Source organism: Sciurus carolinensis, chromosome 1 (genome assembly GCF_902686445.1).
Source record: "Sciurus carolinensis chromosome 1, mSciCar1.2, whole genome shotgun sequence".
NCBI classification, from domain to species: Eukaryota; Metazoa; Chordata; class Mammalia; order Rodentia; family Sciuridae; genus Sciurus; species Sciurus carolinensis.
Genome location: NC_062213.1, coordinates 79,813,458 through 79,838,640, shown reverse-complemented (window position 1 = coordinate 79,838,640; position 25,183 = coordinate 79,813,458). Strand labels below are relative to the sequence as shown.

At 37.0% G+C, this 25,183-nt stretch overlaps 1 protein-coding gene across 4 annotated transcripts in view; it reads right to left on the bottom strand.

Moving 5' to 3' along the window:
- The window catches only part of Lypla1 (lysophospholipase 1), a 38,412-nt gene extending 13,986 nt beyond the window's left edge, over window positions 1-24,426 (bottom strand). Inside the window, exons 1-3 of one of the 4 annotated variants that reach the window (XM_047563060.1) lie at window positions 24,187-24,426; window positions 23,332-23,363; window positions 752-817 (exon numbers count right to left, since the gene is read on the bottom strand). In XM_047563060.1, coding sequence (XP_047419016.1) covers window positions 752-817; window positions 23,332-23,363; window positions 24,187-24,255 — 167 coding nt within the window. In that variant the 5' untranslated portion in view covers window positions 24,256-24,426. The remainder of the gene's footprint in view (window positions 1-751; window positions 818-23,331; window positions 23,364-24,186) is intronic. The other 3 variants (XM_047563077.1, XM_047563056.1, XM_047563070.1) reach the window with 3 other exon arrangements.
- Window positions 24,427-25,183: the final 757 nt, after the last annotated feature.

Below are 25,183 nucleotides of genomic sequence, written 5' to 3'. Positions count from 1 at the left end.
CCTACTACCAAGCCCTTCTGTCTTCTCCATGGCTACACCCACTCAGAAACCTTTTAATAGAAAACTTGCCAAGCTTACTGATTTTTCTGTATTCACTCAAAATCTGCTATTTCCTTTTTGACAGAATCAGAAATTGAAACCAAATATATCAGAGTCCAAAGTCTGTTCTGTCCATTATCTCTAATTCATAAGATTCAAAAGTGTTTTCAATATAATAAAGATTTTTTGAAAATCTGGCAAGTAGGGGTGGGGAGGAAGGGAAAAAAATAACAGAATGAATCAAACATTACCCTATGTAAATTTATGATTACACAAATGGTATGCCTTTACTCCATGTACAAACAGAGAAACAACATGTATCCCATTTGTTTACAATAAAAAAAAAAAATCTGGCAAGTAAAATCCCTTCACAGACACCCCATGGATATTCTTAGAAGTTTACATATATTTAAATATCCAAAAGAATTTTTCTGTCTTTACATTCAGTTGACCTCCAGGAGAATGATATTTAAATTCTCAAAACAAGGCAAAAAGGAAAAAAAGTTTCAATTTAACCATGAATTCTAGTTTTAAGAAATTCTAAAATTAATGAGGAACTTAAGAAATTAGTTTTAAGGAATTCTAATCTTTAAACTGAAGATTTGAAGGATAAAAATTAATTACATTCAAATGCTTTTCCAGAAAAGTAAAGCTATTACAATTGTTCCTCCCCAGATTCTGAACAACAAGCCTAGAGACCAGAAATACTCACGCATGCGGGCAGATATATTTGATATGTGAACTTCTGATACCTGCAAAAGCTTCTGCCCATCCGTGCCTGGTGGAGAAATTATTTGAATAATGCTATTAACTACTGCTTTAAATTGTAAAAAATTAGTACAATAGTACTTAAAAATTTTGTGAGGATAAATGTTAGTTCCTAAAAATATCTTAAGTATGGACCATCAATGCTATTAAAACACCACCATAGGAGCTGAAGAAATGGCTCCTTTTGGAGAGCGCTCGCCTTTCATGCCTAAGGACCGCGGTTCGAATCCCCTGCTGGGAAAAGGAGAGGTTAAAAACAAAAAACAAAACAAAACAAAAAAAACTACCAAAAAAAAAAAAACAAAAAAAAAAACACCACCATGAATCTACAAATAACCTAAACAAAGCTGTTATTTAATACTTATCTATGTATAAGAATTATCTCTCATGATTTCTGAACAGTAATGTATGCTCCTTCATATATTTCCCCTGGGTTTGCAATTTTTAAAAAATATATGTGCATATTTTTTATAACCATGTCCCTATAAAGTAGGGAAAACATGTAATTCAGAAAAAAGTATCAGAGGAAAAAAGTAAATCACTTTCTAATATCTCTGCAAGCTTACATTATTATAAACAACATTAATATTTTTCCTTGTGTGTATATACAAAAATCTATACATGCTCAAAATACAATATAGAAAAACTGAAAAATATAAATCATCATAATCCTAGCCAGAAACAGTTAACCTTTTTTTTATTAATATATGTTCCAGTTGTAGGTGGACACAATACCTTTATTTTAGTTTTATGTGGTGCTAAGGATAGAACCTAGGGCCTCATGCATGCTAGGTGAGTCCCAGAAATAGTTAATGTTTTGATATAATTTCTTTCAAGCATAACAATTAAGAAATAGGTAATGGACTTTGCAAAAACGGGACACACCAGGCTGGGGTTGTAGCTCAGTGGTAGAGTGTTTGCCTAGCCTGTGTGAGGCACTGGGTTTGATTCTCAGCACTGCATATAAATTAAATTAAGGTCCACGGACGACTAAAAAAAATTTTTTTAAAAATGGGACATACTGTTCAGTTTCCTGCTTATTTACACTTGACATTACTTTTCATGCTTTTTACATGTTATCTCTACTGAAGGATAAAGCCCTTAAGTTTGTAAAATTTTTTGGAAATGAATGTTGAATACTTTGGTAAGCTATTATTCTGTTTTAATCCACCTCTTCCAAAGTGTTAAAGACATATAAAAAGATTTAAAATAACAATATTAACCGTAATAACACCAAGTATGAGCCAGGCTATTCCAAGAGTTCAGTGTGTGTATGTGCATGTGTACACATGCAAGTTCATATGTGTGTGTTGTAGGTATATGTCTGGGTATCTATTTTAAAGATTTTGTTCTGAAAGCTATAAGACATGCTGAAAGAAATTAAAAAGTTAGATAAATGGAAAGACATCCTATGTTCATGGACTAGAAAACAAAGTGTTTTTAATATGGCAACACTCCCTAAAATAACCTAGAGTCAACACAATCTTTATCAAAATCCCAGATGAGTTTGCAGAAATTGATGCTAATTCTAAAATGCATACGGAAACTCGAGAGACCCAGAATAACCAAAACAATCTTGCAAAAGTTGGAGTACTAACACTTCCCAATTTCAAAAGTTACTAAAAAATCAACAGTAAGAAAGGTTGTGGTACTGGGGCAAAGATAGATAAATAAGTCAATTAAGAATCCAAACACAAACCCTCACATTTACTGTAAATTTAAGCACCAGAACAATCCTAGTGCAGTGGTACATGCCTGTAATTCTAGTAACACAGGAGGCTGAGGTAGGAGGATTGCAAATTCAAAGTCACCCTTAGCACCTTAGTGAAAACTTGCCTCAAAATTAAAAAAAAAAAAAAAAAATTTAAAGGGTGGGAATGTAGCTCAGTGGTTTTGTAGTAGAGTGCTCCTAGGTTCAATCCCTAGTACTGTTGAAAAAACAGAAAGCAAACAAACAAAAAGACATATTAATGGAGAAGGAACAATCTTTCCAACAAATGTGGTTGGGAAAGTAGATATCCACATACAATGGAAGGAAGCTAGACTGCTACCTCAGGCCACACAGAAAAGTTAACTCAAAATAGGCCAAAGACTTAAATATAATGGATAAATCTATAAAACACCAGAAAAAAAATACATCAATCTTTGTGACCCAGGACTTGATAATGATTTCTTAGGACACTGAAAGCATAATCACAAGGAAAAGTAGATAAATTAGAAATCATCACAAGTAAAAGTTGTTGGGCTTCAAAAGACACTATGAAAAAGTTAAGACAACTTACACAATAGGAGAAATATTTGTAAATTTGTATCTCTAAAAAAAATCTAATATTTGTAATACATTCAGAACTCTTAAAACCCATAAACAAAAACAACTGACTAGTTTACAAAAGAGCAAAGAACCTGAAGAGACACATCTTCAAGGGTACACAAATGGCTAACAAGCAGAGGAAAAGATGCTTAACCTTCATTTGTCATGAAGGAATTACAAATCAAAAGCACAATGAGATGGTGGTTTTCATACCCACTAGGATGGCTTTAAATTTAAAAAAAAAAACAAAAAAAAAAAAAAAAACTTACAATTACAAGAGTAGGTATGGAGCAGAGAAACTGGAACCATATTACCTTGTTGGCAGAAATGTAAAATGGTCAGGTACTATGTACAATAGTTTGATAGTTCCTCAAAAACATAAGCTGGGTGTGGTGGCGCATGCCTGTAATCCCAGCAACCCTGGAGGCTGAGGCAGAAGAATCACAAGTTAGAGGCCAGCCTCAGCAACTTAGTAAGGTCCTAAGCAACTTAGTAAGACCCTGTCTCAAAATAAATAAAAATGGCTGGGGATGTAGCTCAGTGGTAAAGCACCTCTTAGTTCAATATCCAGTATAAAAAAAAAAAGAAAAAAATTAACATAGAATTACTGTATGATCTCAAAATGCCAATCCTAGGTATTTACTCAAGAACTCTGAAAACAGGAGTTAGACTCTTGAGATCCAAGATGGTGGACTAAAGGGAGGAGGCATTCTTTGTCTCTCCGTAACTCGGGATTCAAGCAAAGGAAATACTGCTTCTCTGCGATGCAGTCATCGCTGCCCACCAATCCCCTGCTGTTTAACCCATTCCTCTGCCATGATTACCTGCTGTCTGCCTGCATATCGCATGTCTTTTAAGGGCAGACTGCTCACTGATCACCGTCTATCACCTGCCATTTGCCTGTTTGCCCGCCTCTTGCCTGCCCATCGCCCACCACCCTATGTCCACCAGCTGATCATACACCATTAGTCTGCAGACCACCTGCAGACCACCAGCAGATCAGTTACTGCCCCCTGTTGCCTGGAAGTCCATTGTCAGAGTACCCTCAGGTTTAGTTACATGTGGCGGCCACCATCTTGGGACAACAGTCAGGACCTGCAGGTTTGCCGATGCCATCTCAGAGCATGGCCACCTCGGTCTGGGGACTCAGGTCAGGGTATGGACATATGTTGGGGTAACTGCAGTCCTGGTTGCACTTGAGGTCTTTCTACCTCTTGGCAGGGTCAATCCTTTGTATGAGCGCATCCATGGTGGTCTTCTGCAGGTTGAAAGGGCATTGAGAACTTGGGACTACAGCAACACAGGGTCTGGGGAAGCTGAGGCCCAGGTCCATCAGATTGCAGCTGGGTTTACATGGGCCAGTGTGGGTCTGGCAAGCCTGTGGAAAGCTGAGACTAGGGGCAGTTCCCTGTGGGGAGCAGAGGTTGGAGAAACTGGATAAACTGGAGGAAACGGCTCTCTCAAGTTCGGTGAGTCCTGAAGTGTACAGGGATTGAAGGGGCCAGCTACAACGGGTGGGAAAACTGTAAGAGGGTGTGAGGTAATCTTGCTATTGGCTTACCCACCCAACCTGTCTGGTCACCCAATGGATTGGAGCTAACATCAAATTTCAGACAACCCCACCTATGGGTGGAGAAGGGAAGCTGAGAAAATTTTTGAAGGCCAACAGAAGCAATCATTCAATGTGCCATTGAGACTTTCCTCCTTTTTTTTTTTTTTTTTTTTTTCTTTTTTTGCCCTCTCTCTCCCGCCTCTACCATCTTTGAATCCAAATATTTTTCATGCATCAATTTATTGAGTAATGGGATGTCTGAATAGTATATGACAGTTTTGTTGTGTATTCTTATATTTTTAGTTTTTAAAAAAATTTGTACACATTTTTTTCTCTCAACTGTCTCCCTGAATTCTCTTTCTCACTTCTCTCATACTTACAGCCAACCTTTACTAATTCTTCCCTTGCTCTTACTATAAATTTTTATCTTTATCTTCTCTCCCTCTCCCTCATAAACATCACATCTTACACTATTTATCTTCCCTCATTGCCCATCATTTGAAACAGTAAACCCTCTTAGCAAACTTACTGTTTATACTGTAGACAATAATTGAACACTTCATACTGTCTATTGTGACAAAACTGTAAACCTTAATAGGAGCCATTTGGTTTACGGTAGTATATTGTTTGCATTGGGTGCTGGTAATATTGGTCTTCCCCTTAAGGGTGAGGCACTGGAAGCCTTCAGGGACATTCTAAGACTACAGGGTTGAATTTGTATCGCCTTAGCTCCATACCACTAGATGAGAAGACACACAAACAACATGAAAAGATAAGGGCACAAAGTGCCTCAAACAAACCAAGATGTTCCAACAATAGAATTCATAGACATCACAGAAGAAATGTCAGAGTTTAGAAAATACACAGACTGATCTTCAAAGTAAAAGATGGAACTGGAGAGAAAATAAAGGAAGTGAAAGATCACTTCGATAAAGAGGCAGAGATTATAAAAAGGAATCAAGCAGAAATCCTCAAAATGAAGGAAACAATAAACCAAATTAAATTCAATGGAAAGAATCAACAACAAACTAGACCACTTGGAAGACAGAACCTCAAATGAGGAAGACAAAATATATACTATAGAAAATAAAGTTGACTACACAGAAAGGATGGTAGGAAACCATGAATAGGACCTTCCAAGAAATATGGGATAACATGAAAAGACCAAATTTAAGATTTGTTGGAATAGATGAGGTGTGGAGATACAAACCAAAGGAATGCACAATCTTTTCAATGACATAATATTAGAAAACTTTCTAGTGCTAAAGAACGAAATGGAAAATCAACTATAAGAGGCTTAAAGGACCCCAAATGTACAAAATTACAGCAGACCCAGCACCACAAAAAAAAAAAAAATAAAAATAAAAATAAAAATAAAAATAAATGCAATCAATAATTTAGACTTAAAGGACATTCATAGAGTATTTCATCCACCATTGAGTGAACACACTTTTTTCTCAGCAGCACAAGGATCCTTCTCTAAAACAAACCACATGTTATGCCACAAAGCAACTCTCAGCAAATACGAAAAATGGAGATAATATCCTACATTCTATCAGATCATAACAGAATGAAACTAGAAATCAACAATAAAATAAAAAATAGAAGCCACTCTAACACCTATAAACTAAATAGCGGGCTACTGAATGATGAATGGATAAAAGTAGAAATCAAAGAGGAAATAAAGAAATATTTAGAGGTAAATGAGAACACCAATACAACATATCAAAATCTCTGGGACACTATGAAGGCAGTGCTAAGAGGAAAGTTCACTGCATTGAGTTCACACATTAAGAGAATAAAAAAATCAACAAGTAAGTGACCTAATATTACACCTCAAAGTCCTAGAAAAAGAACAAATCAACACCAAAAGCAGTAGAAGATAGGAAATAATTAAAATCAGAGCTGAAATAAATTAAATTTAAACAAACAATTGAAAAAAAATTGACAAAACAAAAAGTTGGTTCTTTGAAAAAAATAAATAAAATTGATAAAACCTTAGCTATGCTAACAGAGAGAAAATCCAAATTACTAAAAAGGGAATTATCATGATGGATACTACTGAAATCAGAAGATAATTAGAAACCATTTTGGAAAGTTAAACTCAAATAAAGTAGAAAAACTTGAAGACATCAACAGATTTCTAGAGACATATGATCTACCCAAACCAATGTGGGAGGACATACAAAATTTAAACAGATTAATTTCAAGCAATGAAATAGAAGATGCCACCAATGAAACAGAATAAGGTCTACCAACCAAAAAAAGCCCAAGAACAGACTGATTCTCAGCTAAGTTCTACAAGACCTTCAAAGAAGAATTAACACCAATACTCCTCAAATTATTCCATGAAATAGAAAAGGAGGGAACCCTTCCAAACTCATTCTATGAGGTTAGTGTCACCCTTATATCAAAACCAGACAAAGAAAAGAAAATGTCAGACCAATATCCCTCATGAACATAGGTGCAAAAATTCTCAATAAAATTCTGGCAAACTGCACACAAAAACATATTAAAAAGATACTGCACCATGATCAAGTGGGGTTCATCCCTGGAATGCAAGGTTGGTTCAACATACGGAAACCAATAAACAATACATCAACATCACATCAACAGACTTAAAGACAAGAATCATATGATTATCTCAATAGATGCAGAGAAAGCATTTGCCAAAATATAGCACCTTGTCATGTTCAAAACACCAGAAAAACTAGGGATAATAGGACCAAACCTCAACATTGTAAAAGCTATCTATGCTAAGCCCTCGGCCAACATTATCATAAATAGAGAAAAATTGAAAGCATTCCCTCTAAAAACTGTAACAAGACAGGGATGCCCTCTTTTCTCTATTCAACATCATCTTTGAAACTCTAGGCAGAGCAATCAGACAGATGAAAGAAATTAAAGGAATATGAACAGGAAAAGAAGAACTCAATTACTATTTGCCTTCACCAAGATTCTATATTTAGAGAATCCAAAAAGTTCCACCAGAAAACTTACAGAACTCATAAATGAATTCGGCAAGGTAGCAGGATATAAAATCAACACTCATAAATCAAATGCATTTCTATACCTAAGTGATGAATGTTAGGAAAAATAAAAAAATGCAAAAATGCAGCACAGATGTTAGGGGCAGTTGTGGCTCGCTGACAGCTCCCAGAAAAATGCTCCGCAGATACAAGATCTCACGCAAAAGACTTTATTTATGGGGACGGATAAGGTCCGCTGGGGGTGGAAAAAAGAAAAAAAGAAAGAAATGGCGGACGGCTTCTCCCAGATACTGGAATTTCGCAGGCTGGGAGGAACCTATCGTGGTGGAGAATTCTTGCAGACTTACTGATGGACCAATAACATGTTAGGATGTAATGTGGGAGGCAGGAAGATGACGGCAGCATAAGCCGGAAATTCCTGGAACATTAAGAGGCGGGTGGAACGCAGATTGACAGGTGGTGGGGAGGCCGGAAATTCCTGTAACGGGAGAGAAGGGTGGTTTTATACCTTACAATGAATCCACTGCAAGAGAAATTAGGAAAACTACACCATTCATGAAAGTGGCAAAATAAACTAACGAAAAAACTTGGGAATCAATCTAACAAAAGAGATGCAAGACTTCTACAATGAAAACTACAATACACTAAGAAACTGAAGAAGACCTTAGAAAATGGAAAGATCTACCATGCTCTTGGATAGGCAGAAATAATATTGTCAAAATGGCCATACTACCAAAAATGTTATAAAGATTCAATGCAATTCCTATTAAAATCCCAATGACATTTTCCTAGAAATAGAAAAAGCAATCGTGAAATTCATTTGGAAAAATAAGAGACCCAGAATAGCCAAGGCAATCTTTAGTAAGAAGGGTGAAGCAGGAGACATAGCACTACCAGACCTTAAACTATAATACAGAGCAATAATAACAAAAAAGGCATGATACTGGCACCAAAATAGACATGTAGACCAAGGGTACAAAATAGAAGACACAGAGACATAACCATATAAATACGGTTATCTCATACTAGACAAAGGTGCCAAAAATATACATTGGAGAAAAGATAGTCTATTCAACAAATGGTACTGGGAAAACTGGAAATCCATATGTAACAAAATGAAATTAAACCTCTAACTTTCATCCTGCACAAAAATCAACTCATATGGATCAAAGACATAGGCACTAGAACAGAAACCCTGTGCCTAAGAAAAGAAAAAGTAGGCCCAAATTTTCATCATGTTGGCTTAGGACCTGACTTCCTTAACAAGACTCCAAAAGCACAAGAAGTAAAATTAAGAATCAATAAATAGGATGAATTCAAATTAAAAAGATTCTTCTCAGCAAAGGAAACAATAATATGAAGAGAGCACCTACAGAATGGGAAAAAATCTTTACCATGTGCACCCCAGATAGAGCACTAATCTCCAGGATATATAAAGAACTCAAAAATATTAATACAAAAAAATCCCCAATCAATAAATGGGATATGGAACTGAACAGAAAATTTTCAGAAGAAAACTGATCAACAGACATATGAAAAATGTTCATCATGTCTTGCAATTAGAGAAATGTAAATCAAAACTACTCTTAAGATTTTATCTCCATTCAGAATGGCAATTATCAAGAATGCAAGCAATATTAAGTGTTGGCGAAGATGTGGGAAGAAAGGTACACTCATACATTGTTGGTGGAACTGCAGATTGGTGCAACCACTTTGGAAAGCAGTATGCAGATTCCTTGGACTTAAAATCAACATACTACAGTGATACAGCAACATCAATGTTTATAGCAGCTCAATTCACAATGGCTAAACTATGGAACCATCCTAGAAGTCCTTCAATAGATGAATGAATAAAGAAAATGTGGTACATATACACAATGGAATATTACTCAGCCTTAAAGAAGAATGAAATTATGGCATTTGCAGGTAAATGGATAGAAACGGAGAATATCATGCCAAGTGAAATAAGCCAATCCCAAAAAACCAATGGCTGAATGTTTCCTCTGATAAGTAGGAGCTGATCCATAGTTGGGGATGGGTAGGGAAGAATGAAGGAACTTTGGATTATGAAGAAGAGAGTGAGGGGAGAGGTGGGGCAGTGGGGATAGAAGGACAGTAGAATGAGACAGACATTATTACCCTATATATGTATGAAAAAAATTTTTAATAAAAAAAGAAACAAAAGAAATCTGAAAACAGGTATTCAAACAAATATTTGTACATGAATATTCATAATGGCACTATTTGCAATAGGTAAAAGGCTAAAGGAAGGAAAGAACTCACATCCATTAATATTGAGTGCCTAATATGCTTCTCATGAGATATTTCAGCACCAAAAAAATGAGCATATTGATACATGTTCCAATATGTATAAATCTCAAAAATGTCATGCTAAATAAAATCAGACATGAAATATCTGTATTATATGACTACATTTATGTAAAATATCCAGAATAGGCAAATCCATGGCTGTGGAAAGCAGATGAGAGGTTACCAAGGAACAGACAAAGAACACTAATGCGGAGTGATTATTTAATGAGTTTGAGATGCTTACATGAACTGATGTTTTGGAACTAAATAGTAGTGATGGTCGCACAACATGGTGAATTTTCTAAATGTCATTGATGGTTCATGTTAAAATGGTTCCTTCTGCTGGGTGTGGCAGTGTACAACTGTAATCCCAGGGACTCAGGAGTTCAAGACCAGCTGGCAATTCATGAGACAGTATCTCAAAAAAAAATTAAATAAATAGGGTTGGTGGGGAGGGATACCCCAATTAAAAGTAGGCTATGCTATGGACTTGAGTAGACATTTCTCCAAAGATATACAAATGGCTAACAAGCACATGAAAAGATGCTCAATGTTATTAGTCATTAGGAAATGAAAATCAAAACCACTGTCGGATATCACACTGTACCCACCATGATGGTTATAATTAAAAAGACATAAAAGATGAAGAGGGTGGAGAAAAATCAGAACTCTCATACACTGCTGGTAGAAATATAAACGAAGCAACTGCTTTTGAAAACAATCTGGCAAATCCTCCAAAGGGAAACATGAGGTTACTATATAACTCAGCAATCTTACTCCTAGGTCTACACCAGAGTACTAAAAGCATATGTCCATACAAAAACTTGTACACATGCATTCTTAGCATCATTAACCATCCAACAGGGATGAACCTTGACAATATTAAGTGAAAGATGCCAGTTACAAAAGACCATATATGATTCCACTTATATAAAATGTACAAGTCATACAACTCTACACAGATAGAAAACAGATTAGTGGCTGCTGAGAACAGGGAGCATGGGACTTTTAGGGGTGACAACTTCAAAGTACAGGGCATCTTTTTGGGACAATGAAACTGTACTAAAATTGCTGCAGTCGCACAAACCATGATAAACATATTAAAAGTCACTGAACTAGCCAGAGATGTAGCTCAGTGGTAAAATGCTTGCCTGGCATGTATGAGGCCCTGGTTCAATCAGCAGCACACCTTCCACTGCATACAGCAGCACTGGGCAGTCCAAGTTGCCATCCTGATTTTGTCAACTCAACTAAACAGGTTCCAGCCTGCATAGATACACAGGTGAGGGTAGCAGAGAGCTACCTAATTGGATGTTACTGTCTCTTTCACTCAGTTTTGCCTTAAAAAAAAAAAAAAAAAAAAATATATATATATATATATATATTGCATCTGAACACAGAAAGAGGAGACATGTCCCTCTTACAGTAAATATAGTGAAATCAATTCATTTTGATTCTAAGGATTCAATTCCTATTTGTAGGAAATGGGCTAGGTACTACAGGAAATAAAGAGAAAGATATGCTACCTCCTCTCTTTAGACTTACAATATATGAGAACGACAACCATATTGATGTATTATTGGCATGATTCAAGTCAATAATAACTATATTCTTTCAATCAATATTACAGTAAAAACTCGGATATAACTGATATGGGGCGAAATGACTGCAAAAAGTCTGACTGAACAGTAGAATTAGATCAGTGCTGATTTCCTAATTTAGAGTGCTGTATGCCAGTTATGTATGTGTCCTTTTGCATGGGAAATATATACTGGAGTACTCAGAGGTCATGGATGATCTAGTTTGCAGATGATCTCAAGAATAAAATACATGTTGGGGCTGGAGTTGTGGCTCAGTGGTACAGCGCTTGCCTGGCAAGTGTGAGGCCCTGAATTCGATATTCAGCACCACATATAAATAAATAAATAAAATTGAACAAAAGATCCATTGATTTAAAAAAATATTAAAAAAAAGAAAAAAAGACTTGTAATCATCAGATAATGTGTGTATATGTATGTTTATGCACATATACATACACATATAGACAGCACATGCACACCAGGGCCATACATATATATAGAAAGAGCACATGCACACAAGCAAACATAGGACAAGCACAATGGACCACGTGCAGTAAAAGACTGAGGAATGTGGGCTGGGGATATAGCTCAGTTGGTAGAGTGCTTGCCTTGCAAGCACAAAGACCTGGGTTCAATCCCCAGCACCGCAAAAAAAAAAAAAAAAAAAAAAAAAAAAAAAGACTGGGGAACAACTGGGGAAGCTCTGTGACAGCAATATGGGGATTTCTTTGTATAAAAAACACATACAAATATAGTAAAGAATTATACTGCAATGGCTAAACCTTACAAATGAGCAAAAGGAGCTGGATTCAGAAAGGGATATACAAAAGTCAGAATAACGGTTCCTCTAGGGATGAAAGGGGAAGGAAACTTCTGAGGAATAGGAATGTTCTGTATCTACATCATACTGATGATTACATGGGCATATGTATATAAACATTTATCCAGAATAAAATGTAAGACTTGACTATTTGTCAATTTCATATCCCAAAACAATTTTCAAAAAAAATTTTTTTAAAAGCACATCCAACTCAAATAGCCTCCTAGATTGAGCCAAAATGAGTTAAGAATTGTAGTAACAGTTGCAAACCACTTGGTAAACTCTTTACCTGCCAAACTCAACCACTAATGAAGGTCACAGGAGTTGGGCTGAACGTGGCCTTTGTGGGATTCCAGCTGCTCATTGCTGATATAGACTTTACTGACTTTGGAGTCAGCAGTACAAGATAAAATTGAGGAAAATGGGCTGGCTGATCTGAGATTAGTCTGGAAAGATTTGGGAAATCATATTAAGACAAGATTACAGATTCTGCAGATAAAGTCCCCTTTTGCCATATGCAAAGAAAAATGTAAAGGTATGTGTTGTGTTAAATGACACAAGTACTTACTAAAGATCTGTGTTAACCACCTTTATGAGCTTTTCATTGCTTTTTGTTTCACACTTCAATTTACTATAAGCTATAATATGACTGTAATATGTTATTTCCAAGGTCACTGCCAATGCTGATTTTATGCATGTTGTTTGTTTTCCTCTTTTCAATTTCTAAGTGTATCATTATTAGTTTATTTTCTACTTCAGGATCTGTGTTAATGACCTCAGGGATGACTAAATAAGCCTTAACCATCATGGTGTTATTTCAGCTAATTATAGCTTTGGGAATGCAGTCACTAAAAATCACATTTACAAAACAATTTTCCACCTATTTATTAGTCTAAATGGAACACTGGTTCAATTATGTTCCTCAAAACATTACTATGCATAATAAATGCTGAACTTAACACGGCTCACTAGGGAAAATGAAAGCCTTACTCCCTTATATTTACAAAGTAAAGCCATATTATAAAGTTCATTGAAAAGTAATGACATATATCTATGGTGACTAGAGAAATACTAAGATAATATTTTAAATTTAGTGTTAATTTTAAAATTGTTCCTAATACAGGAAACATTGGCCATTTTCTTTATATCAAAGGGTTCTCCACAGCTGACCTTTTGTAGCTCCCATATATGCACGTATACATTTAACTATAAATAAAAAAGCTGGGAGCGGGGGTTATGACTCAGCAATAGAGCGCTCACCTAAAGTGTGTGAGGCACTGGGTTCAATCCTCAGCATCACATAAAACTAAATAAATATGAGGGGAGAGGGAAAGATAGTGGACTAAGATAGATATCATTACCCTATGCACATGTATGATTACATGAATGGTGTGAATCCAAATCATGTACAATGATAGAAATGAAAAGTTGTACCCCATTTGTGTACAATGAATCAAAATGCAATCTATAAAAATAAAAAATCAAAAATATTAAAAAAATAAAGGTGTCCACTTACAACTAAAAAATATTAAACAAAAAAAGCTGGAGTTCACTGTGGTGAAGGACAGAGAGGATACAGATTCTGCAGTTCAAAGGCCTGTTCTCTGCCACTGTTTGGGGCAAGAGAGGGTACTGACAAGTTGTCTCAATTATTTGACCCAAACGTTTGGACAATGAAGCAATGTTCCACTCACCTTAAATCTTGACTATGATTGTATTCCTATTTGTGCCCCAAATTGTAACCCCACAATTAATAATATTAATTAATATACTATTTCTCTCGACTACGTTAAAACACTAAAACCATTGGCTCCACCCCTTACCTTGATATACAGTCTAACCAAAAGCTCTAGTCAATGGCCTAACTCAAGAAAATGCCTTTTTTATGACCAAAGATATGATTTTAAAAACAGGAAAGAAATTAAACAAAAATTGTGCATGAGCCAAGAACAACAGTGAATATCCTAGCGACTCCAGAGGCTAAGGCCAGCCTAGGCAACTTAGTGAAACCCTGTCTCAAAACAAAAAATAAAAAGGGCTCGGGATTAATTACTTCAGTGATAGGTGCTTGCCTATCATGTGCGAAACTGGTTTCAAGTCCCAACAAAAGTACTGCTCTCAGCAAGTCTACATCTACTATGGTTTGAAACAAGATATAAATGCACCAGCATTCAAATAAAAATTTAAGCACTACAAAAAAGTTATGAAGAAAGTAAAAATGAGGAGGAGAGAAAAAGATTAATTTTGGCTATGGAATGAAGAAAGGATCAAGAGAGGAGAAGCTGTAAGACTCAGGCAATGTTTTACCCATTACACACACACACACACACACACACACACACACACACACGCAAACACATACACACAAACACACTGCAGTGGGATTTATTACATTTATGGTCAAATGATTTTTGACAAAAGTGTAATTCAGTTGGAAAAGAATAGTCTTTTCAACAAATTTAACTGAGACGAATGCATACTCACATGAAAAAGAATGAAGGTGAACCCTTACCTCATACCATATATAAAAATAAACTTAAAATGGATCAAAGAACTAAATAATAGTTAAACTTATAAAATAGAAGAAAATCGGTACAACACTTAATGACCCTGGATTGGAGAATTATTTCTTGATATATCACTAAAAGCATAAGCGACCAAAGGAAAAAAGATAAAATGGAATTCATCAGGATTAAAAACTACTGAGTTGTAAAGAATACTAGCAAGAGAATAAAAAGACAACCCATAAGATGACTTTATAAATTATATATCTGATGAGTTTAATGTCCACAATATATAAAGAATTCTTTAAAGTCAACAATAAAAAGAGAGCTCTGTGTAAAAAAATGGGCAAAGGAGCAGGGTATGGTGATGCCCATCTGCAATTTCTAGTTACTCGGGAGGCTGAGTTAGGAGAATTAGAGGTTTAAGGACAGCCTGGACAACCTAGCCAGACCCTGTCTCAAAATAAAATAAAATAAATACAGGTTGTGGGGTACGCCCAGTAATAGATGCTTGTCTAGCATGCATGAAGCCCCGGTTTGATGTGAACATTGGGGATGGAGCTGGGTAAAGTATGTGAATAGACATTGTGATAGCTGGTTCTCCAAATAAAGCATACAGATGTCTAAGAAGCACATGAAAAGTTGTTCAACATTATTAGCAATTAGGAAATATGATTTTAAAAAGGCAGATAATAGCAAGTATTAATGAGGATGGAGAGAAATCAGAACCTTCTGTAGTACCACTGTGAAAAATCACCTGGGAGTGCCTCAAGGGGTTAAATTGACTCAGCAATTCTACTTCCTGATACATACTCTAAAGAACTGAATACATACATGCATGCAAAATCCTGTATACCAATGTTCTGAGCAGCATTATTCATAATGGTCCCAAAGCAGAAACAACCCAAATAGTTCATCAACTGATTAAACTTTAAAATGTGTATCACCCATACAATGAAATTATTATTCAGTCATAAAAGAAATGTAGTCATTCTACATGTTATAACATATATGAACTTGAAAAACATGCTAGGTAAAAAGTCAGAAGCAAAAGACCTAATACTATCTAACTGTATTTCTATGCAATATCCAGAATAAACAAATGCATAGAAACAGAAGAGATTAGTCATTGCCAAGAAGGGGAATGGAAGTCTGCTAATGGATATGGGGTTTCTTCTTGGGATGCTGAAAATATTCTGCAATTAAGGTGGTTTTAATGTTTGCACAACTTAGTGTACTAAAAACTACTAAGTTGCATATTTTAAAAAGGTAAACTTTACAGTATGTGAATTACACCATAATAAAGATAACAAATGACAGGGCAGAACTGAACTGTAGGTCATTGTCAATCTCTGTTACACAGAAGATACATTAAGAACCCATATATGGAATTCTATATAAGAAAAAGGAATTCTGAGTTCTAGTCTCAATTCTGCCACTATCAAGAAGCGGGGCATTAGTAGATCTCAAAAATGTAGTTCCCTGGGCTGGGGATATGGCTCAGTTGGTAGAGTGCTTGCCTTGTAAGCCCAAGGTTCTGGGTTCAATCCCCAGCACTACCAAAAAAAAAAAAAGGTAGTTCCCTGGACCTGAGGTCAATAGCAAATTCTTAGACCCCATCCCAGAACTAATGAATCAAAAACTGACAGTGGAGCCTCAACAGTAAGTCTTTCAGGAGATTTTGATGCATGCTAACCTATGAGAATCAATGCCTTTGAAGTTTTGAGTTTTCCTATCTATAACCTGAGCTAACTGTTCTAGATGATTTTGAAGGCCCTCACGGTTACTTCAACTTAGTAATACAAAAGTATGGTCAGCTTGAATCCAGTACTTTTAATAATATTTGAAGTCAAGGAAAATCTCAAGATTTAAGAATTCTAGCTGGGCATGGTAGTGCACGCCTATAACCCCAGTGACTCAGGAGGCTGAGGCAGGAGGACCACAAATTCAAAGCCAGCCTCAGCAATTTAGTGAGGCACTAAGCGAGACCCTGTCTATAAAATACAAAATAGGGCTGGGGATATGGCTCAGTGGTCAAGTGCCCCTGAGTTCAATTCACACCAAAAAAAAAAAAAAAAAAAAAGAATTCTATACAAAGCTTTAATTAAGTCTAATATTTCAAAACCTTAATTAGAATATATTTCATTTTGTTATTTGAAAAGAGAAGGAAAACAAAACACAGACAAGCACAAACAAGATTTATGATCCAGGAGTCTAGAACAAAACCCAAGAAATATTATAAACTCATTCCAATCTACTCACTTCTCAATTGTGCTCTTTCAGAAAACAATGCAAAGTAACTAAAGCATTATTTGTTATCTGGTTGTAATGAGTGACTCTATCCAAAAGGGTACACACACAAATATCTGACTCATCTGCATTCCCTATAGCATATTATTCTTACTTACCTTCATATAAATTCTCATCAGTCTTTTCCACAAACTAACCAATAGTAAAGTGATCTAAGATAAGTTGAAAGTGATCCAAGATAGGTCAAATTCTTGACTGACCACCCAAACTAGGATTGATATAGTCAAGAGCTGGGATGGTTCTCTGTGGAGTGACAGGAAGTGTGACAGCAGAGAAAATTATGCAAATATACTGAAAGAAGTCAAAGTGAGAAACTATGATGTCAGGGAAAGGTGGTAAGGATAACCTAAGTGCCCCACTTTTATGTCTATCTGGAACCTCAGAATATGATCTTATTTGGAAAGAGCTCTTTGTTAACTAGTGAAGGATGGAGATGAGGTCATACTGGACTAGGGCGAGTCCTAAATGCAGTAACCCGTGTCTTTACACCAGAGGAGAGAACACAAACACATAGCAGAGAAGGGTATGTGAAGACAGGCAAAGGCTGAAAGCATGCTGTCTCAGGCCACAGAAAGCCAGGAGTATCAGCAACTGGAAGAGGCAGGGAAGAACTGAATCTCTCTTTGAGCCTTCAGAGGGAGAACATGTAGCCCTGATTTAATTTGGACTTTTGACCTATTTAACCGTGAGAACAAATTTCTATAAAGCCCTATAGTTTGTGGTTGTTACAGCAGCCCTAGAAAACTAAAATATGTGGTATTGATGCTCCCCGTATGTCTTGCTCTTTAATTATCCATTTTTTATTTACTTCTACTGCTCTTGTACTGTTCTAGCACTGGGATACTATATTAAGTCAAACAACAACAACAAATTTCCTGTAATCAGGTGAATTTTATAGTATATAAATTGTATCTCAAAAAATTTTTTAAAGTCTTTGCCTTCATAAACTTTATGTGATAATGAACTATCCTCATCCACAAATCCCACTTTTTCCTGAAGCTAGTTGACAGGATTTCATTCTGTGTAAAGAATCTCTAAATCATATTCTATTTAGATCTTGATACAGAAAGACTAGCAAAAAACTTAGCAAGGTCACGAAACATCCATGTTGCTAAACCTATATTATTTTCAATCCTCACCTTGTTTGACCTCTCAATAAAATGGGATCCAGTAGCAGCAGATCAGTTCTTTATCTTTAAAACAATATTTTCTGTGCTTTCACAATCTCCTCAGCCTAGAAAATTTTACAAGGACAGGCAGTACAGAGCCTAATTCCTGGAATACATGGGGGTCTGGGGAGTGGTGGTGGTGAGAATGGTGGTTCAGGAAAAGGATCAAGCTTTCTCCCTGTCCTTTCTTCTTCCTTTTCCTTAATTGGGGCTGAACTTTCAGATATCACATTCAAAAGGTGGGGGGGAATCCCAGAGACTTGAGGCTGAGGCAGGAGGACTGTAAGTTCAAAATCAGTCTCAGTAACTTAAGACCCTACCTCAAAATAACATATAAAAAGGGCTGGAGACTTAGCTCAGTGGTAAAGTTTCCTTTGGTTCAATCTCTAGTCCAAAGCAAAAACCAAAATAGAAAGGTAGGGGGAGGCCGGGCATGGTGGCACATGCCAGTAATTCCAGCAACTCAAGAGGATAAGGAAGGAGGAACACAAGTGCAAGACCAGCTCTGGCAACTCAGTGAAACTCTGTCTCAAAAGAAAAAGTAAAAAGGTTTAGGGATGTAGCTCAATGGTAGAGCACCCTGGGTTCAATCCCCAGTACTAGGAAAAAAAAAAAAAAAGTCCGGGGAAGGGTCTCATGTACAAAGTACAGTTGTGGGCTACTACAGATGGAAAGAAGCACACTGGAGCTATACTACTGCTATAACTGCAAGAATAGAAGCCATGTTCCTCTTGGAACTACAGATATAGAAAGGGGGAAAGCTATAATAAATTCTGTAGAATTGGAGGAATCAATGAAAACTTAAGATTTTTAATATTTATAAATATCAAAACTGATACAGATGAACGTTTATAAACATTGCTCTGTACACTACAAGGGCCTAGAAGATCCTGGGTTTTGTTTTTTTTTTTTTTTGTACCTCGAATTGAACCCAAGGGTACTTAGCTACTGAGATACACCCCAAACTCTTTTTAGTTTCTATTTTAAGACAGGGTCTTGAAAGGTTGCTTGGAGTCTTGGCTAAGTTGCTGAGGCTGGCTTCAAACCTCCAATCCTCCGTTTCCTGAGGCACTGGGATTACAGACATGTACCACCATGCCCGGCAGATCTTGATTCTTTCTACTGAAAGTAATTGGATGCTTGGAAAAATGGCTGAGTCCAGAAACAGAGCACGAAAAATACAAGATGATCCTAGAAAAGATTTTGTTTTGACTAAAGCAAATAATGATGAAGATATATCCAATATATATATGAGCACTACCCAAAAGCATTCCCACTAGCCAGGGGTAAGACAACTTGAACAAAATAAATGACAGATTTAACAAAAGTGTAACCCTCAGAGAAAAATAGAAATCCAAGAGTCTGTATTGACTTAAAATTTTTAAATGAACATACATACACATAGATTGCAAAAGAATAAATCTAGAATGAATTTTATTTTAAAGATCATGTTTAAATATATTTAAAATAAAACATATTTATTTAAAATTTATTAAATATTATGAAGGTCATGTTTTAAATATTGTAAGATATTAGGTAACCACCACAATAATAGATTCAGGTAAGAATGGCTGCTAAATCCATGAGTGAAAAAATGGTGAAGAAAAAGTATCTTTTTACTATCAAGATATCTCCCCACAAATATTTCTTAATATTCTAAATTGTACATGTATAGAAATTTTAAATATTAAATATATAAAATTTACATTTTTTTAACCATTATTAATTCTACTATAGGGAAACCCAGCAGGCACAATCTTAACCAAGTGACTAAGTATAACATCTCACCAATAAAGGGACAAAAATCAACATAGTGTGTACCTGAGATGATTCAGTGAGACAAGTACAGCAACATTTCTGTAGTATTGACAAAAAGGTACATATCACAGGGAGACATCAGAAAACCCAAACTTAGAGACATCCTACAAAAAGGTCATGACAGACAAGGAAGGTGTTCCAGACTAAAAGAGACTAAGGAAACATGATAACTAAATGTCACATGTGACTCTGGATTAGATCCTGGAACGAAGAGGGAAAATAATGGAAATCAAGTCAAACGAAGGAAATGTGAAAGGAGCTGGTAGAGTAGATGGAAGTATTAAATCAGTGTCAACTTTCTTGATAGATGGTTGTCTGGGAACGTCCCTGCACTTATACACTTATGGATGGGGATGTGGCTCAGTGGTAGAGTTTTTGACTAGCATGAAGTCCTGGGTTCAATTCCCAGCACTATAAAATACACACACACACACACACACACACACACACACAAATATTAAGTCATGAGGCAACATGACTGCAACTTATTCTTATGGTTCCAAATATTAAAAATTGAGCAATCTAGGTGAAAGCTAATAGAGCTCTAAAGGCTATTTCTATAACTTATGTAAATTTTAAGTTATTTCAAAGCTAAAAAATTTAAAACAGCAACAGTAATGGAATATAACCTATTAAATAAATTTGAGTCCAAATTAAATAAACTCAAGCAAATAAACAGAAAAGGATGGAATTAAAAATAATATAATAATTGATTCAAGTAAGAATTATCCATGAATGCTAGGTAAAATACTAGGTGACAGTCTGATGAGGAACTATTTACATGATCTCAAAGTCTCTTCCTTCAGCTTGCTTTTTTAAGTACGAAGGGAAATAACTGCAGTAGAGAAACTTGGAAGATACCACCTTAATCAAGTGATTCAAGTTAATGCTAATAGTGGGACAAATGGCACCATTCATCTCTTGATAGGACATTATAAACAGGACACATGGATTTTATAGTATTCTTATAAAAAATGTACAAATGGATCTAATCCTAAGGAATACTACGTGAATCTGACTAGCCTGTTCTTTGCAAAAATGTCTATGTCACAAAAACAAAAAAGCTTGAGAAATTCTGCCAGATTAAAGACTAAAGAGCTGTGACAATTAAATGCAACATACGAATAGGAACTGGATTGCAGGGGAAAAGGACAGCTACAAAGGACATTACGGGGACAAACTGACAAAGTTTGAACATGTCGTATGTTAGATAATATTAAATGTCCTGAATTTGTTAACTGTTCTGTGGTCATATAAGAGACTCTATATAATCATATAGCATTTAATTTGTATTTCATTTACATAATTATATAGTATATAAGAGATTATATACTCTGCTAAAGTATACAGAAGTAAAGAATCTTAACAGCAATTTATCCTCAAAGGGTACAGCAAACATAGTGTGTATTTCAAAAGTAGAGAGAGATTAGTAAATCTAGGTAAAGGATATTGAGTATTATTCTTAAAACTCTTCTATAAACTTGAAAAAAATTCAAAATAAAGCATTGCTTAAAATGTGATAAAAAGAGCTTATCTCTGGATCTTGGAATCTCAACTCATTTTCATTCTCTTTATAAACATATTTGCATTTTCAATTTTTTCACAATACAAATGTAACATTTTAAAAACCATAACCAAAGCTATTTTTACTTTAGAAAGAAAACTGATCTCCTGCAATACAATATGATCTAAAAGTATTTCTTTGAATAGTAGTATCATAGTTCATTACACCACTTTGATGGTCAGATGTATTCTCTGAAAGTTAAACATTAAATTGCCACTTGAAGATTGGCTGGGTCTGAGTTTCATCATGCATTCATGGAACCAAAAGAGAGTCCACTTTTTTTCAGTGTTAGGTTATGACATATTTTCAGAATTGGAGATCTTTAGTTTTTTACGTAAACTTAAGTCAAATCAAGAGATCACAGATGCTGCTGGAATTTTTTTTAACTGATCTTGATTTTCTTCACAATCTTCAATCTTAACTTCAACCTGGAATCTGCCTATACTGGACTCCACAGAGACTCTGCCTATATTGAAGTAATTTTTGCTTGGATTGGTTCTTCAGATACAGAAGTTGTCCCTATGGATGGGCAAGATTATATGACACAAGCATCTCCCTGGCTTCCATTCAGTAAAATAAATCTGCCATTTTCATTGGATTACCGATTGCCAGAAAGTCTTACGACCTTTTCTGTAATTCCATATTTGACTGAGTAGGCATAAAAGAATATAACAATCAATTTAAAGAACTGATCTACCTCATGTCTACAGTCATAACACATCCTATCTCAGCTGCTTTTGGAAGCTAAGCAGGGTCAGGCCTGGTTAATACTTAGAAGAGAGAACTAATCTAGCCCAATGCCTGCCTGCCTGCTTGCCTATCTATTTAGAGACTAGGTCTTCTTATGTTGCCCAGAGTGGTCTCAAAGTCCTGGGCTCCAGAGTTCCTCTTGCCTGAGCCACCACACCCTAACAAATGTTTCATTTCTAGAACATTAACTAGTGTTTTGGTTACTTTATCAAAATGAATTTATCTTCTTTCTTCCAAATGCAATTTAGCATTCATATTTTACCTAAGTTTCAAACAGATAATTGCTGGTTTAAATTTAATTACAGAACCAAAAACTTCTCAAATGGGAAAAAACCTAAGTAAAAGATAAATCATAATCTAAAGTTAGTACAACAAAATTTGTTTTATAAGCCTCCAAAAAAATTTTTAAGTTCCCTCCCCTGCCCTCCAACTGATTTTCTTCTTTAAGGGATCATCTAATCCATTCAGAACTCTTGTCTGCTTTATATTGCCACTATTTCTTTTAACAAAATCAATTAGCCCCTGCTAACCTGCTCTGAAATTTTAACTCCTCTAGGAAAGATCTCAATTGCACCCTGCCTCTACAAACATTCCACTCTTCTCTGGCATCCAAAATCCAAAGTAACCAAGGAGTAGTTTACAATTTTAATATGTTCCAGAAATGGGAGTTGAAAAATGATAAATTCAAAATAAGAAAAAATTCTTGGAGTTTTGAAAACAGAGAAGATTACATCTTACCACTTGACTTTAAAATATTACTAGCAATACTTTTTAATACAATTTCCGCCTCTTAAAACACTACACCTCTGATCCCGTCTAACTACTGTTATTAATAATGGTACTTACCCAGTATCTCCCAATCCATGAAGGAAAATAACCTAAAGAAGAAGAGGGGGAAAAAAAAAAGCAATGCTTAAATAAGTAAGCCCACACGCAACTGTAGCTTTGGTTAAGGTGGAAAACAGAATGAAGGTTCTTAAAACGTAAGAATTCCAGAACACTGTATAGAATTATCTCTATAGACTTCTTTTAAATGGCAAAATAGGAATCACCTTTTCTCCTTTTAGTTCCTAAGATAATTAACGTGGAGTTTTAGGACTTAGAGGTCTCAGTTAGACATTCTGGAGTCCAAATCATAACATTCTAAAAAACATAGTTTGTCTCTTTGAAGTAAAACCATGGAAGTCTCATATACACTGAAGAATTTTTCCATCACAAAAAAGGAGTTTCCGGGGGCAAATATAAGTTTGCAATTCTTAGAAAACAGGTTCCCTTAAAAACCAAGACCTCTTATCTTTTAAGATACTAAAGCTTAAACTTCTTTCATTTAAGAGAGAAGTGCAAGGTAGGACAATAAAGGGACGAGCTAGCGGACTTAGATTTCCTCCTCCACACACCGAGTGGAAACGTGCTGTAAAGCACTGGCGCGCGTCGCTTCACGCCGGAGCCGGGCAACCAGGGTCCCCGGGCCGCGCTCCTTCTGCAATGCAGAGGCCAGAGGGCGAGGGCCCGTTCTTCCCTCCAGCTGCGACCCCAGCGCTGTCCCCTCACAGCACAGGCCCGGCCGCACCACCACCCACACCCCAGCCGGGCGTCCCTGCCAACCGGTCGCCCAGGGCCTGCAACGAAAACGCCGCGAGAGGGACAGACGCCGGCGGAGGGCCCTGTGGGCCCCTCCGCGCCCCGGACGCCGTCACTCACCGCGGCGGTGGCCTTCCGGGCGGCAGGAACGACGGAGGGCAACGGAGCAGACATGTTATTGCCGCACATCCACCGGCTCGGCGGACAGTGCTTCGGAAGCGGAAAGTAGAGTGGGCTCCCGGCCCCGGCCCAAGGGCGTGCGAGCGGCGAGTCCCGGCCCGCGAGTCCCGGCCCGCCCCACCGGGCGCGCGCTCAGGCGCGTGCGCGCCACCGCGGCGCCGCGCCGGCCACCGCGGCTCCTGGGGCTTTCTGGCCTGCCCCCGCCCCTCCCCCAGACCCTGCCGTCCTTCCTCCGCGCGTCACAAAGTCCAGGCTTTTCTACGCCGGAGCCAGAGCGCGGCCCGAGCTGACCTCTGCTGGTCTCCATCGGCGTCGGGGCGGACCCGGAGGAGGCCGTGCTCTGGCCCAGGACGGCTGCTGGTCCCTGGAGCCTGGCTTCGTCCTCCTCTTTTCAAGCGTAGTAGTGGAAAACGCGAGCCCCAGACCTATTTACCCAACCCTAGATGCTCCTCCTTTGTTTCCGAAAATCAGGGTTTAAAAGTCAAAAGGGCGGGACTGAGAACACCCAGTTGAGCTGTCGCTGTATGCCCAGTTAGGTTTCCACCGGTGTGTAGTTTGGGGGTTGACTCAAACTTGGGTTGGAAAGGAAGCCATTCAGTTGTCACTCAGAAGCCATAACTTCCCTAAACCTATCCACACTACTTACTGATGGTCGGATACCCATGTACTACAGATTTAAGAGGAGACTAGATCGTTCCTTTCCTACGCGGTAGCATAGGGGTCTAAAATGTAGTTTATTCAACAAGTTTATTGCGTTTTTAGTTTATTGCTTATGTGATATGATCTGGTAGGATCCAAGAGATAGTCAAAAAGCTGTGGCCAGCAGGGCGTGGTGGCTCATGCCTATAAATCTCAGTGAGGGGGAGCTGAGGCAGGAGGATCACAAGTTCATAAACCAACCTGGGACCCTAGTGCCCCTAGGTTTAATCTCCAGAAC